Source organism: Nymphalis io, chromosome 10 (genome assembly GCF_905147045.1).
Source record: "Nymphalis io chromosome 10, ilAglIoxx1.1, whole genome shotgun sequence".
Taxonomy (NCBI): Eukaryota; Metazoa; Arthropoda; class Insecta; order Lepidoptera; family Nymphalidae; genus Nymphalis; species Nymphalis io.
Genome location: NC_065897.1, coordinates 7,612,796 through 7,626,916, shown reverse-complemented (window position 1 = coordinate 7,626,916; position 14,121 = coordinate 7,612,796). Strand labels below are relative to the sequence as shown.

The 14,121-nt window shown below is 32.0% G+C and overlaps 3 protein-coding genes across 3 annotated transcripts; 1 reads left to right on the top strand and 2 right to left on the bottom strand.

Annotated features, from left to right (window-relative positions):
• Positions 1 to 1,440: 1,440 nt before the first annotated feature.
• LOC126771030 (ubiquitin-60S ribosomal protein L40) lies at positions 1,441 to 2,365 on the bottom strand. Its single transcript, XM_050490678.1, has 3 exons — positions 2,253 to 2,365; positions 1,763 to 1,994; positions 1,441 to 1,676 (listed from the first exon to the last, which is right to left on the bottom strand). Exons 2-3 carry the CDS (start codon positions 1,986 to 1,988, stop codon positions 1,513 to 1,515), a joined length of 390 nt encoding a protein of 129 aa, XP_050346635.1. The 5' UTR covers positions 1,989 to 1,994; positions 2,253 to 2,365; the 3' UTR covers positions 1,441 to 1,512.
• An 804-nt stretch (positions 2,366 to 3,169) lies between these two features.
• Positions 3,170 to 6,193, top strand: LOC126771029 (uncharacterized). Its single transcript, XM_050490677.1, has 3 exons — positions 3,170 to 3,374; positions 3,454 to 3,633; positions 5,981 to 6,193. The coding sequence occupies exons 1-3, from the start codon at positions 3,300 to 3,302 to the stop codon at positions 6,119 to 6,121; spliced, it is 396 nt and encodes a 131-aa protein (XP_050346634.1). The 5' UTR covers positions 3,170 to 3,299; the 3' UTR covers positions 6,122 to 6,193.
• A 2,190-nt stretch (positions 6,194 to 8,383) lies between these two features.
• On the bottom strand, positions 8,384 to 14,047 carry LOC126771008 (synaptojanin-1). The gene has a single exon (XM_050490636.1). The coding sequence runs from the start codon at positions 13,931 to 13,933 to the stop codon at positions 10,646 to 10,648; it is 3,288 nt and encodes a 1,095-aa protein (XP_050346593.1). The 5' UTR covers positions 13,934 to 14,047; the 3' UTR covers positions 8,384 to 10,645.
• Between the last annotated feature and the right edge of the window lie 74 nt (positions 14,048 to 14,121).

Genomic DNA, 14,121 nt, shown 5'->3' with positions numbered 1-14,121 from the left:
TTTCAACAAGACAACGATCCGACGCACACAGCTTACAATACCAAAAATTGACTATTGTATAATATACTTTACCAATTGCATACTCCTCCCCAATCGCCGAACTTAAATTTCACCTACCATCACAAAAAATCTTGTCGATTCGATGCCAACGAAGACTGCAGTCAATAATTGATTCAATAGGATACCCAACAATGTATTCATTTCATTTTATTAGGGAACAACTACTGTGTACAAATCTTTTTTGTTCTGTTCGAAATATCTCCATTTCTTAATATTTTTGTTTACCAAATTAAAATATTTTCATTTATTAGTTATTTTTATTTGGAATTATTGAGAGAACAAGAATTAATAATGTTTATTTGTTCAATATATATTGTTCGAAAAAATTACATTATTTTTGCAAAAAAGCCTAGTATACAATACTTTTTGCATTCACTGTATATAAATATCAGTGTTTTCTACAAACGAAATTTTTCATTATATAAATTGTATATGTCGCTGGAACAGAAGCGAAGGCCTTACTGTAACATACCTTTAAATTTCTAAATAATAAATTATTTCTCCAAAACCATATATTATATAGATTCTAGACTGTTAAGTTGTAATTATATTGTAATAATAATTATATTGATAAAAAACCTTTTACCTTAGTAAACTTTAACTAGTAATAAAAATATTTACTTTCTAGATGATTTTTAATTTTTATTAAAACCCAAAAGAATATCCTAATTGTCATTTATTTCTTTCATCACTTAAATGGTTCTCAATTGTTCAACAATTACCGTTCATAAATTATATAAAAGCTACCCCAGAGTAAACTGAATTATTATTGTTACTAGTTAACTATTTTAATTCTCTGTTTATCATAGAAATCTAATTGTTTGTTGTGACCATAGGTTTATTTTATAGCATAAGCATCCTAGGTTACAGCTAAGGATTTTTGAAATTTCAACTTTGAGGAAATGGAAGAATTGAAATATGAATTTTGCCCATACAAATTTGGGACGAGGGACTAGTACAATTCTTATTTTAATATTAGCTACACTTTCAACTAGGAGTAAGTAGCAAAACAAATCTAGGAAGCTCATTTTAACCTATTATACCTCTAAATGTTGTATTGATTCAAAACTTGCATGTACATACATATGTAACTGGGAAGATAATATTACTATATGATAGTATTGTGCAATAAAGCTCTTCAGTCTTTAAATTAAAATAGTATTCCACAGGCTGGAGATTGACTTTACATGCATTTATTGTAAATTTAGATTTTAACTTAAAATTTAGTAGGACAAATCTGGAAGTAATAGCCTACAACAACAAAAAACTTATTCTGGAAACATATAAACCAATTTTTTTTTTATTACTGTACTACATGTACTTTGAAATTGACAAATCCTCTGCTTTTGATAAATAAATAATGGAATGAAAACTACAGACTGCCTTTTTTATTAGATTTTATATTATACTTGCAAATTAGCCACAGGATAAGGATGTTAAAAGAAAATTAATTTAATCCTTAAGCTTCTTCTTGGGACGCAGGTTGTTGGTATGTCCACATTTGGTCTTGCGGCAATTGGTTGCACGAGGGTGCAGACGGGCGTAACATTTGCGGCAGATCATTTTTTCACAATTGTACTTCATAGCCAAGATACGAAGGGAGGGTTCAATAGTACCTGAAAATGTTTTAAATTATAACTCAATTAATTACAGATCATCAAATACATATATTTACTACACTTATTATAAAAGAAAAACTAACCTCCACGAAGCCTGAGTACAAGATGAAGTGTAGACTCTTTTTGAATATTGTAGTCTGACAATGTACGCCCGTCTTCTAATTGTTTTCCTGCAAAGATCAAACGTTGCTGGTCCGGCGGAATTCCTTCCTTATCTTGAATCTTGGCCTTAACATTTTCGATAGTGTCGGAGGCTTCCACCTCAAGAGTGATGGTTTTTCCCGTGAGGGTTTTGACGAAGATCTGCATTGTGAACTGAAAAATATAGTTTAGATTTACTTATTAGGCGCCTTTTAATTTTGACTGATTTTGAAATGTGAAATGAAAAACAAAATCAAGCCGTCTTCGACAAGACGACATGCCACGCGGATTTTCAAATATCGAATGCTAATAACAACTCATTGTAGTTGTTAAAAGACTCATTTAAAATCACCTATAAAAAAGTATACTAATCAGAAAAGTTTCATTTAAAGAGGGTGAACTTAATTTTTTTAATTAAATATTGATACTAACCTTCTCAAAATGTGCTCGATGAATTGTCAAACACCGCAAAAAAGAAAGATTATAAATGACTACTTGACACTAGCAGAAATGACGGCACAGACTACACATAATTATTTAAAAATATAGACTAAATCGAAATAATATGTTATTACTTTTTTCATTATTTCTTCATTATAAATATTCCTTAAAAACTTTTAATAAATAAAAAACATATATTATGCTCCCATAACAAATACAATTTTAAAGTTAATAGTAGTCATCATAAATTATAACGGTTGCAATTTATGTAGCAGATCTAAGTGTTAGTGACATTCGATGCAATGAATGTTATTGAATAATACAAAATAAAATAAGATCATTACTTACTTGGCATTAGGCAGAAAGAAAACAATCAGTTTATGTATACGTTATTTATTTTTTGGCTTATTAATTCGATTACTTTGTAGGGCTTTATGCAAGTTCGTTTGGGTAGGTACCACCCACTCATCAGGTATTCTACCGCAAAACATCAGTACTTGTATTGTTGTGTTCCGGCTTGAAGGATGAGTGAGCCAGTGTAATTACAGGCACAAAGGACATAACATCTTAGTTCCCACGGTTGGTGGCGCATTGGTGAAGTAAGCGATGGTTAACAATTTTTACAATGCCAATGTCTAAGGGCGTTGGAAGCCACTTACCATCAGGTGGACGATATGTTCATTCGTCCCATATTTTATAAAAAAAGATTCTGTACACATTTAAAAACAATGAAGCTTGATTACATACATTCAAATTATAAGGACAATGGGATGAAATCGAATTATTATATTATTTTATTTAATGCAATAACAACTACTAATTATTTTTCATATAAAGCAAAATATTGATTCTTTGTTTCCTCATATTAATAATATATATATACATTACTGTATAAATATAATAATACATTTTCAACGGGGTAACTCTGAAAATTTCTGAACGTCACCCATATTCGATAAGTACTTGTTTCGTAACAGGTCGGATTTTAAGCACATTCGTTTTTGAGAAATAAATAGGTCCTGTTCAAAGATTTGCAAAATGTATCACCAACTAAGCAAAATTTCTGGCAGGCTGGTCGCTGCTACTAATCTTCAGAGTCCACTATTTCCAGTTGTAAGTAAACAATACATATATTTTAAAATATTATCTTTTGCTAGGTATGCAAGATATTTAAATTCATATTAATTACAAGGCTCCCATTGCTCTCCAACGAGTGGACCCTCCAGCTATTCAGTACAACACTGCTCAAATGTCAACGGTGACTGAGTCTTCAGCCTGCCCAGCTCCTGGGTCCAGACGTCTTATGCCTGGAACTAACATTCCCTATCCGCCTGTTAGCGAAACCATTATGAAACGTCAAGAGCTCTTCCAGGTAACTTGACTCAACTTATTACTCAGTGTAGCACTAATCAAATAATCAATTAAAATATATAAGGAATGCACAGTCTTAAGTCAAATTATTGGGTTTATTAAGGAAATTATGTTTTCTTTGTTTTCAAGTAACAGTAAAAGCACTTTTCGTATAAATAATAACCACTACATGAACTTAGAACAAGAGAATCGTATCCTAAATTTATGTAAATTTTCAAAAAGTGGCTAAATTAGCTTTTCAAATACTACTTTTTTACTTGTATTATAATAAATTGAATGAAATACATGTCTCTACTCTCCTCTACAAAGATAGTTTTGTAACATTAAGACTGTACTGGTGGTTATTGTGAAATTTCACAAATCTGAAGTGAAATTTGAAAAAAGACTGAAGGTCATTTCGGCGAAGACTGGTATACTTTATTAAAAACTTAGTTTATTGATCATAATAGGCTACCTTTACGACATTTTAGACAAATTTTACTACAGGATGATTAAATATTTCATTGACTATTAAATTAAACAGTCAAAATTACTTAAAAATCATTTGTTTATGCAAAAATCATAACTTTTAAAAAACAATCAAATTGATGGACTTTTCTGACATGTCGGATAATGTCGTATAATGTAAAAAAAATCTATAAATAGACAGTTTACATAATTGTACACATAATCTATGTGTGCATTTTTAAACATTTGTTCAAAATGTTCTGTCAAATTTTTAATAAATCGTTCCTGGTGGCTTTTACCTCAAAATGAAGCGTTTGTCGGATAAGTCCGGCACACAACGCCATTCAGGGGTAAAAAACACTTTCATTAATCAAAAATTAACAATTTTATTTACGAAATCAGCTTTTAATATTTCTTAAGTAATTAACACAACAAAAAATAATAAAAAAATAAAAAAAAAAACAAAACAAAAAATAGACAACATTCATATTTTGATTTAAAAAGATAATGTATTAATTTAAAAGTATATCGAATTCTCATCACAATTCACAAAAAAGTATTGTTCCTCTGTTGGATTTTCTGTTATACTTTCCTATTGTGGACTAACTAAATTAATTACCTGAAAATAATTTAATATTTACATTCAAATTTAATCAATGGAAATTTAATTTTATTCATAATAGTATTCATTTAACAGTAACCAAACAAAAATAAAAATGTAATTTATTTCAAGTAAACCACATGGCCTTATTTCGACTATTTAAATAAATTGAATACCTAATGGTGATAATAACTGATAGTATTTAGTTAGCTAAATTCAATAAAAGCACTCATTGTAAATTACGGTTTGGCCATCAGTTAATAATAATAACCTTGCTAAGTCGGAAACGGTTTAAGATATCTGAATACGGCGAAGATCAGCATATACCGGTCTTTGCCTCCAACAACTAGACGGACTTAACCACTAATGTACTTAGATGCTATAATTGTATCATTAGGAGTAATTTCTTAAAATATGAGTTTTATGCAACTTTGAGATAATTATTAGATAAAGAAATTGTTTTATAAAATTGTAAACTAATGTACTAACCTGCGCAGATCCGAATAACATCACACAAAAACACACAGCGTATTTTTTTTTTAGCAATGTGGTATCGTCTTGATGAAAGTTAATGACAAACTAAATTTCAAATGAAGATTTTTCTCTCTGTGTTTTAACTAACTGTGTTTAAGTGTCATGTGCTTAAATTTATAGATATTAGAATAGTAAACCGTTTTCGTACATCATGCTGCTATGTACGTAGCTATTAAGAATTAGTCGTATTCCTTAGTGTACGGCCTTACCCGCCCGACGGTCTTCCCCGAATTGACCTTAATTATTACCACAAATTAAAAATTTACATTTTTTATTAATCTGCGGTTGAAAAAATGATTTGTTACCTAATTTATTGTGTTGTATTAAGTTCAATAACAAAATATAATTGTGATCACATTTATGTATAATATAACATATATAACATTTATAATATAATAACATTTATGTATAATAATATATATTTATGTAAAAAAAGCCGAGATGGCCCTGTGGTAAGAACGCGTGAATCTTAACCGATGATCGTGGGTTCAAACCCGGGCAAGCACCACTGAATTTTCATGTGCTTAATTTTAGATTATAATTCATCTCGTGCTTTACGGTGAAGGAAAACATCGTGAGGAAACCTGCATGTCTAATTTCACTGAAATTCTGCCACATGTGAATTCTACCAACCCGCATTGGAGCAGCGTGGTGGAATAAGCTCCAAACCTTCTCAAAAAGAGGAGAGGAGGCCTTTAGCCCAGCAGTGGGACATTCACAGGCTGTTACGGTTGTGTATAATAGCATATTTTTTTATATTTTTCAGAAAGAGGATGATGTGCCAGTTTTCCTGAAGGGTGGTCCCTTTGATGGCATTCTATACCGATTCACGATGCTGCTGTGTGTTATTGGATTAGTTGGTATTGGCCACACTGTTTACACCCACGCTGTCCCGAAGAAGCAATAAATAATATAGTTACATTTCATTAAATTATAATATGTATTAGTTGCTTGTGCTTAAATAGAAATCAGAACTACAGCAGTTTTGTTTTATTTTAATCAATCTAATTTTAGTGGTTACATACTATTATAAACCCATATTCAGAATATGCTTTTGTAATTATTTAAATTCTATTGAATTATTTTTGATGAACTGTAAACCTACTTGTTTTATTTTTGTTTCAATTCAAAATATTAGCTACCGTGGATGTAGCAAGTTATAGCAGGAGTGGACTAAATTATTTGTTTATTTTGGTCCAGTGGCTTGTCTGATCTTATCTGAAAATGGATACTGAATATTTGCAGTGCACTGTTTAAACTGATGTCAAGGAATTATATGTATATATTTCTAACTTCTCTTATGAACTTACTTTAATAATGAATTTTCTACTAAGTAAAACATAAAAATTACTGTTATATATGTGTGTGTGTGTGTTATACCTATGACGAAATAAATATTAAAACATTCACAGTCTTATACAACCGCGAAATATTACAAGAAAGAGACACGCTACTATAACAGCAAGGAATTTATATATTTATAATATACTAGCTTTTGCCCGCGACTTCGTACGCGTGGAATATAGAATCAAGTATCTATATCTTTATTTTTGCAGACAGTTGACAATTAAATACCACTAAAATTGTCTTGGAACGGGGAGGTAAAAGCGTTTATTTTTGTGCATCCTATCAAAGGTTCTGGTAGGTCTTGTGTTGTCTTTTTTTTTTTTTTTTTTATATTCGCCGGGAGGGCTAATGACTCTACTCCACCTGATGGTAAGTGGTAGTAGAGTCCAAACGCGACGACGGCCAGTACAGACGGGAAAAACGTTCTGTACTAGCCGTCACCGCCTTGCCGGCCCGCAAGATGCCTCTTCACGCCTCGTTTGAAGGAACCCGGGTTGTAAGAGGAGGGGAACACGTGAGCTGGTAAGGAATTCCATTTTATGGAAGTGCGACAAAGAAAGGAGTTGCCAAATTTCTTTGTTCGCGATGGAATTGATGTCACAGTTAGGCGGTGACATCGAGAACCAGCTCGCGTGGACTTAAGAAGGAAGGGGGAAGCAGGAATTAGAGAGAATAAAAAAAAGAGTGTAAATCATCTCTGCCAAATAAAAAATTCAACACATTTTTTTCTTTCCTCACGTGTTTCTAGTGAGTGCGTGATTTCATGTTCGGTGCGATCAGCCAAAAAACGCAACTCTCATGCCTCGTACGTTTCTACAGAACGCGAGATTTCGAAGCGAGTGCAATTAGCAGATAGACACGACTATCTTTCTTCATGCGTTTCTATAGAACGTAAAATTTCGTGGCGGATAGGATAGGACGCTATTCTCGTCCAGAAAAAGTCTCTCAAGCCCGAGACGCAGCACTTCTAGAAGGCTATTCTCTTCTCGCTCTTGTTGACTCTCTGTTAATCTCCTCAATCAAGGTCAATATTAGACCGTTTTCGAGAAATATTATAAATATTTAAAACAATAATTCCCAACTTACTTTAAAAATACAGTTATTAGTGTTATAACCTGAAATATGCTATAGAAAAATATCTACAGAAAAGTAATGTCTTTAAGTTTCAATGCGACTTACCTACCAATATGAAAAAAAAATTATGCTTAGGAAAAGCCATCTAGCAACAAGGTTTTGTATATTGTTCTTATTAATTGTAATTTCTGCTAACTTTCTTTATCCTTCTATTGCACAGTTATTTTGTAGGTTTTTATTGAATAAATGTTCGACATGATTCTTTAAATTGATATAACATTTTTATTTATATTAGTTGATTGAAATAAATCAAACACTAAATTTTAAGTGAAGGTTGCCAAAATACATTATTCAAAACCGCACCCAATTCAGTTAAGCTAAGATTAGCTTACACAAACGCACAGACAAAAATTCTAACATTCATTATTTTGGGTTCTATTGCGTTAATAAAAGCCCCAGATAATGGTTTACTCATATCTTCCATGTGCAGACAGCGATCAGTTACATTTTATTATAAAAAAACGCGTTTCTCCTGAGAGACACCATTTGGTAATTATTAATGGCCCTCAACTCTATATAATGTAAATGTTTGAAATATATATTGTTAGTTTTTAGTTAGTTACCTTCTTTTTTAGACTACATTTCACACCACTTTTTGACTTCTCTTAGTATTTTTTTCCATTCCAGTCATTTAAAATGAAAATAGGAATGTTTATTTTAAATGGAGCAGGTAAATAAAAAAGAAACGTACTGAAATATTTTCGCCCAAACAATTTATTATGCCATTTCAAAATACATAAATTGTCTATAACTACCATCGGCTAATAATTTTTGATACAACATTTATAAAGCACTATATCTACAATTTACCCTATGATTATTATTAATTCTGATAAATTTATTAAACTAGCAAATGCAAATCAGGTAAGTACGTCTATTTTTTAACTCGTGATTTAAAACTTATATTAATAAATAATAAGTGACGTAGAGAACAAAAAAAGCGCATCATAACAAATATGTATTGCACAGCTGAAATCTGAAAAGTAATTTCTTGTCCTTTGACAAGGAGGCTTGTGAATAGAAAGGCATGCTTGACTTTTCAAGCATTCTTCGATTGTTTCTATCTATTGTAACAGGACTACTTCGTGGATCTTATACGAGATACAAGCCTTCTACACATGACTGGTGGTCGGAAAATATTTTTCAATTATCTTTAAAAATTATATATAAAAAATACAATATACTACTTCAAGCGATAGTATAAACATGAGTTGAAATTGCCTGTACCCTGTTAGGATATTATGGCTATATATATATATATCGTTCAATATCAATAAAATTATCTCTAACATAGCGCTCTACAGATGTTGTATGTTCGTCTGTAACTGTAGATTCTAGAATCACAAAATACAGCGACATAAAGCGATAATAACATCTAATAATGTCGATATTAACAATTAACGTTGTGACATACTTTCTACAAATTATTTTAATTTTGATTGCACCCAATGTATAGACAAATACGGTTACCTTGTACCTTAATGATTCTAAATTCAAAAATTGTAATGGACATGTTGTAAATAAAATACAGAAAAATAATACTTACATCATAATATAAATAACTTATAACTAAATTCAACTCTTTCAAATATTTTTACCTTTCGTTAACTGTTACAGCAACCTTAAAATTAAATTGCTTACGTATGTAATATTTAAACTGATAGATTAAAGCAATAAATTATAACAATAGCTTTTTTGTTCATATTTAATTAGAAAACATATACGATAGAATACACTTTTATACTGCCATTCATTTGAAGTATTGCGGATCCTTGAATAATTATATTATATAAGGGAAGATAATCTCACAATTTTAAGTAAGTTTAAGTTATGGAAATGTTTTCGCGATATATATTTACTCGCTTTTTATTATATCTGTTTTAACAAAAATTAGACTCGTAATGTGCTAAATATATTTTTTAAAGCAATATATTAAAGTAACTTTGTTTCGAAAACAATAAATAGCGACTCTAATAAATAAAGAATTAAAACTAAAAATATTTAGACATACTAGCCTTACCAGTTGCTTAGTGTTGTAAATAATTATAATGGTGAAGTAATCGACTACAAAAAAAATAAGCGGATTACATTATCAGTTTAGGAATTATCGTACTATTGCATCAACGTATCATAGTTTGTAACAAATATTTTATACTCGATACAAAAAAAAATGTTCTAATTTTAAACTATAATTACATAATTTTGATATAATAACATATCATAATTAATAGGTAGGGTAATCTTAGAATTTATAACATCATAATAAAATTTACAGAAGAATATATACTTACTATACTTTTCGTTGTTATCTAATAATAATAAATCAATAAATTTCCTATTAGTAATTTTCTTACGATCAAATCATGTACAAAGCTCTATATTACACTTCTAATAGCTAAATGAACAAGTACCGAGTTTTTATAAAACATATAGGAACCCAAACAAGAATAAACAAAATTATATAAAATAACCGTTGGCCGCGTGCGAAATATAGGAATTAAAATGTTTCATTAAATTACGTAAAAAAAATGTAAAGACGTCTAATGAGATCAATAATAAAATTCTGCCGTTTCTATTTGGATATAAATTTTAGAATAAAAAAATATTACAAACATCTTCTTTGCTAACCATATTTGATTTTTATAAAAAAAATAAGTAAAAAATACTAGGTAGAACAAAAATGAATTATAATTATTATATATAAAGAAATACTAGGATATTTTGATCAATACATCACAGCCTATTAAAATAATCTTAAAAGGGTCATATCTATGATATAATTTTGAATAGAACTACAATATATGTATAGTATATAAGATAAAGATGATAGTACATTGTGTATGAAATTATTCAACAATGTATATTAAATTTATAACGTCTCAACTATTATATAGAATAGCATATTCATTATCTATAACAAAGTATCTAAAGCAAATGCCGCAATATGGATCTAAATAACTGGTCGTGGGCGGGCTGGCAAAGGAGGCGGTGCTCCTTGGCGGGCAGGTACTGGAGGAGGATGACTAGTGGGAGGAGGAGTGCTGCTAGCTGGTGGCGGTGGAGGTGCGCACTGTGGCGGAGGAAGAATGTCAGCAGGAGGAGATGTCGGTACAGACTGTAGTACATTTCCAGCTATTTCATTTTGAAATGGCGCAGGGCGAGGTGGAGGTGGTCTTGCTGGACTTATTGCTGGTGTCCTCGATGGTACCAAGGGTGTAGGTGATGGAGCTGGAGGCCTACTCGGTTGTTGTCTACGAGGTGTAGGCGGAGCAGACCGCAGAGGGCGTTCGCTAGGTATTTCGCCGAATAATGGAATTGTGTTGTTGGAACACAAGTTAACTTCTGATTTTACAATATCAATCCAATTAGGCGACTTCAATGATATTAGTAATGGAATTGAACAGGCTGAAATTTGTCCTTTCTGTGCTGCCGCCAAGGCATGTTGACCATCTCTAAATGTTATACTCAATGTAAGATCATCAATGAAACGTACTAACGTTACTTCACCAATAATAGCCAATTCTTGTAGAACAGCAGTCATCAAGTTATCATCAAAAATAGATTCTTCGTTATCAAACTCGTCCACTGGCTGGACAATAATGCTAGCATCAGGCGGACCCAAGTCTTTAACCACATCATAAAAAACTTCCATACACTTTGTGTAACTAACTTGTGAAACTTCAATTTCTAATATAGCAATCACCGGACGGTGATCGCTCTGTTTAAGTTCAGCACGCCCATAGTGCAATATTTTTCCAGCGGCTAATTCTGAAGTCGATTCTGGATCAATAGTATGCTTGCGACTTCTCCATAAGACGCGATCCGTCCACGCTGGTGCCCGACATTTTTCGCTGGTATCATAATCGTCACTAAATAAATCATATTTATAAGTAGGAAGGAAAGTTATTTCTCCCTCAAAGCAATTTTTAAAAACTAGATCTTGTGATTTTTGGCGTAATAGTTGATCTTGTTCTAGAAGTCTTTGCATATTGTTTTGTGATGCTAATAATCGAGTTTCATCCTTATCTAGATCAATACGATAGTTGAAATCTCCACACCAAAATACGTAATCATGAGAATATAAGGACCGCCCCATAGGAAAAGCAATTTTTCGTGTGATTTCAGTATAATCTGCATTGCGTTCTGAAACTTGAGATTGCCCTGCAGCGAAATGAGCACAAACAAAACAAAGGGATGTCCCATATATTACCAGGCGAATTGCTACAGCTCCTTTATTTCCAGTTGCTCCACCAAGCCCAGTTTTGACAGAATCAAGTGCTACATCTCTTATATGTGGAATTAAATCTTTTCTTGCAAATACAAAAAGACAGACACCCACCAACTGATGACTTGATAAAAGCGTATAAGAAGCATCTCTCGCTAGTATCTTATCCAATTCTTCACTCCATGCCTTTGCATTATCAGAACTAGCTGCCATAATATTACTAGCATTTAAATCAACTATCTCTTGAAAACCAATAGCAAATATGTCTGAAGGATGATCTTTTAAATTTACTGTGTTTACTAAAGCAGAATTTGGGCAATCCAGTAACCAATCCGATAACGAAACATCTTTGTATGCAAGGCTTCTAAAATGCTTTCCACCATTCACATTGTATGTTCCAATTGTTATACGTATACTAGAAGGTTGGGTAAATTCATTTGCTCTTCTGCACATTTCTCTGAGTACGGGTGTGGATGTGTGTAAAATATTAGATGGTAGCAAAATTCTTGTGCGATCTGCTAATTCTGAATTTAGAGTTGAGCCCAAAAGTAATATATCAATAGCTTCTTGTTTTGAGTTATCTAACAAATTATTTTGTATGGTGCGGGCAGCTGATCTTGCTCCGTCTATCAATTTAGAACCACCTTGTATAGCACCAGTGCCTGCATAAATTTTTGACACTTCATTGCCATTATTAACCCACATCTGTTTAAAAACTTCCTCAAATCTATTAACATTCTGTTTTTTATCAACACATTGTAGTAACATGAGCTGTATTGCAAGCATCTCTAAGCCAATAAATGTTTGTATAGCATTTGTTCTATCCAAACAATCTAAGCAATTAGTTCGAATTACACCCTTTTGAATATTATAAATATCAGTACCTTTAGCACTGAAAATGCTTATATTATCATAATAATTTTCAATAATTTTCTTAAATTTCAATAGTGCTGAATCAATTGATGAAGCTTTAACTTCCTGATGGTAATCAAAGATAATCTGTGCAATATCATTATGGGCAGACTCATTGAGATGTCTCTGAAAGGCATTGCTTAGAGTTGCTTCTCCTTCACTTCCTCCTATTAGACTTGAGCCCAAAAGATTCACAACTACAATAGACCCATAATTACGCTTCAACTGAGAGAAATGTCTGTCACATGCACTAGTTGATGCATCATATCCTCGTGACATTTTTACTTTATGTGAACCAACCTGTATCCCAGGCTGTTCCCAAAACAGTGGAACTGATCCTCTGGTTTGAATGTATGATGCTACAGAATCATCAATATAAATTGCTTGTTCAGTTTCAACAAAGTTAGCAACATTACCATCATCATTGCAACCTCTAACATTGAATCTTGTTCCTGCCCTTTCGCAGCTCAACCTCGACACTAGGACAGCCCTTGCTTGTCTATGGCCTACATAAATAGTTCTTATCTCAACTGATCCACACATTGCCCTTGTAAGCCAATCATCACAATCAATTCCAAATCTTATAAGGTGAATAAACAAGGTTCTATTCCAAAAGAATCTATTATCTGAGTTAGCTCCTTTGCTTTTCCTTTGAGAACATAGAGTAAGATCAAATAAATTATCAGTATTTTTACCGGAATTCCATGAAAAATAAAAGGTGCCAGAGTTAAGTAATTTTCTCACTTCTGAAACTTTATCTTCACTTTGGGATTGATAGAAAAGAGGTAAAAATTGTGTTTGAGTTATTTTAAAAACTTCAATGTCGCCTACCTTGCCAACGGAACAGCAGCCTGTGACGAGAACAAGGTGTAGTAAGCAACTTTCTCCAGAATTTAACTGTAGAACACCTAAGCATCCATATGCATCAGCAATTTTATGATATTGTTTACGCAAAGTTTCCGTCTCTTGAAACGACAGAGAAACCACCGCTTGAGATTCGAATAATAATGCGGTATCTTTATTTCTGTGTTGTAAAATTACACTATACGGATTAGGTGGAGAAGATTTTTCAAGTACTTTAAAACCTTTAGACATAGCCATGGTGGCTGTCTGGATTTACTTCTGATCGATAAACATCCGCCCCCTAAATGAATTATTTGTTAAATAATGAACTAATTGGATTTAATATAAGGACACCAGCGGCTGAATGCTTATGACCAGCCCACCATCTAAATGTCACTAACGTCAAGCACGTCATATGAACTTTTTTCTTACTTAACGTGACTCGG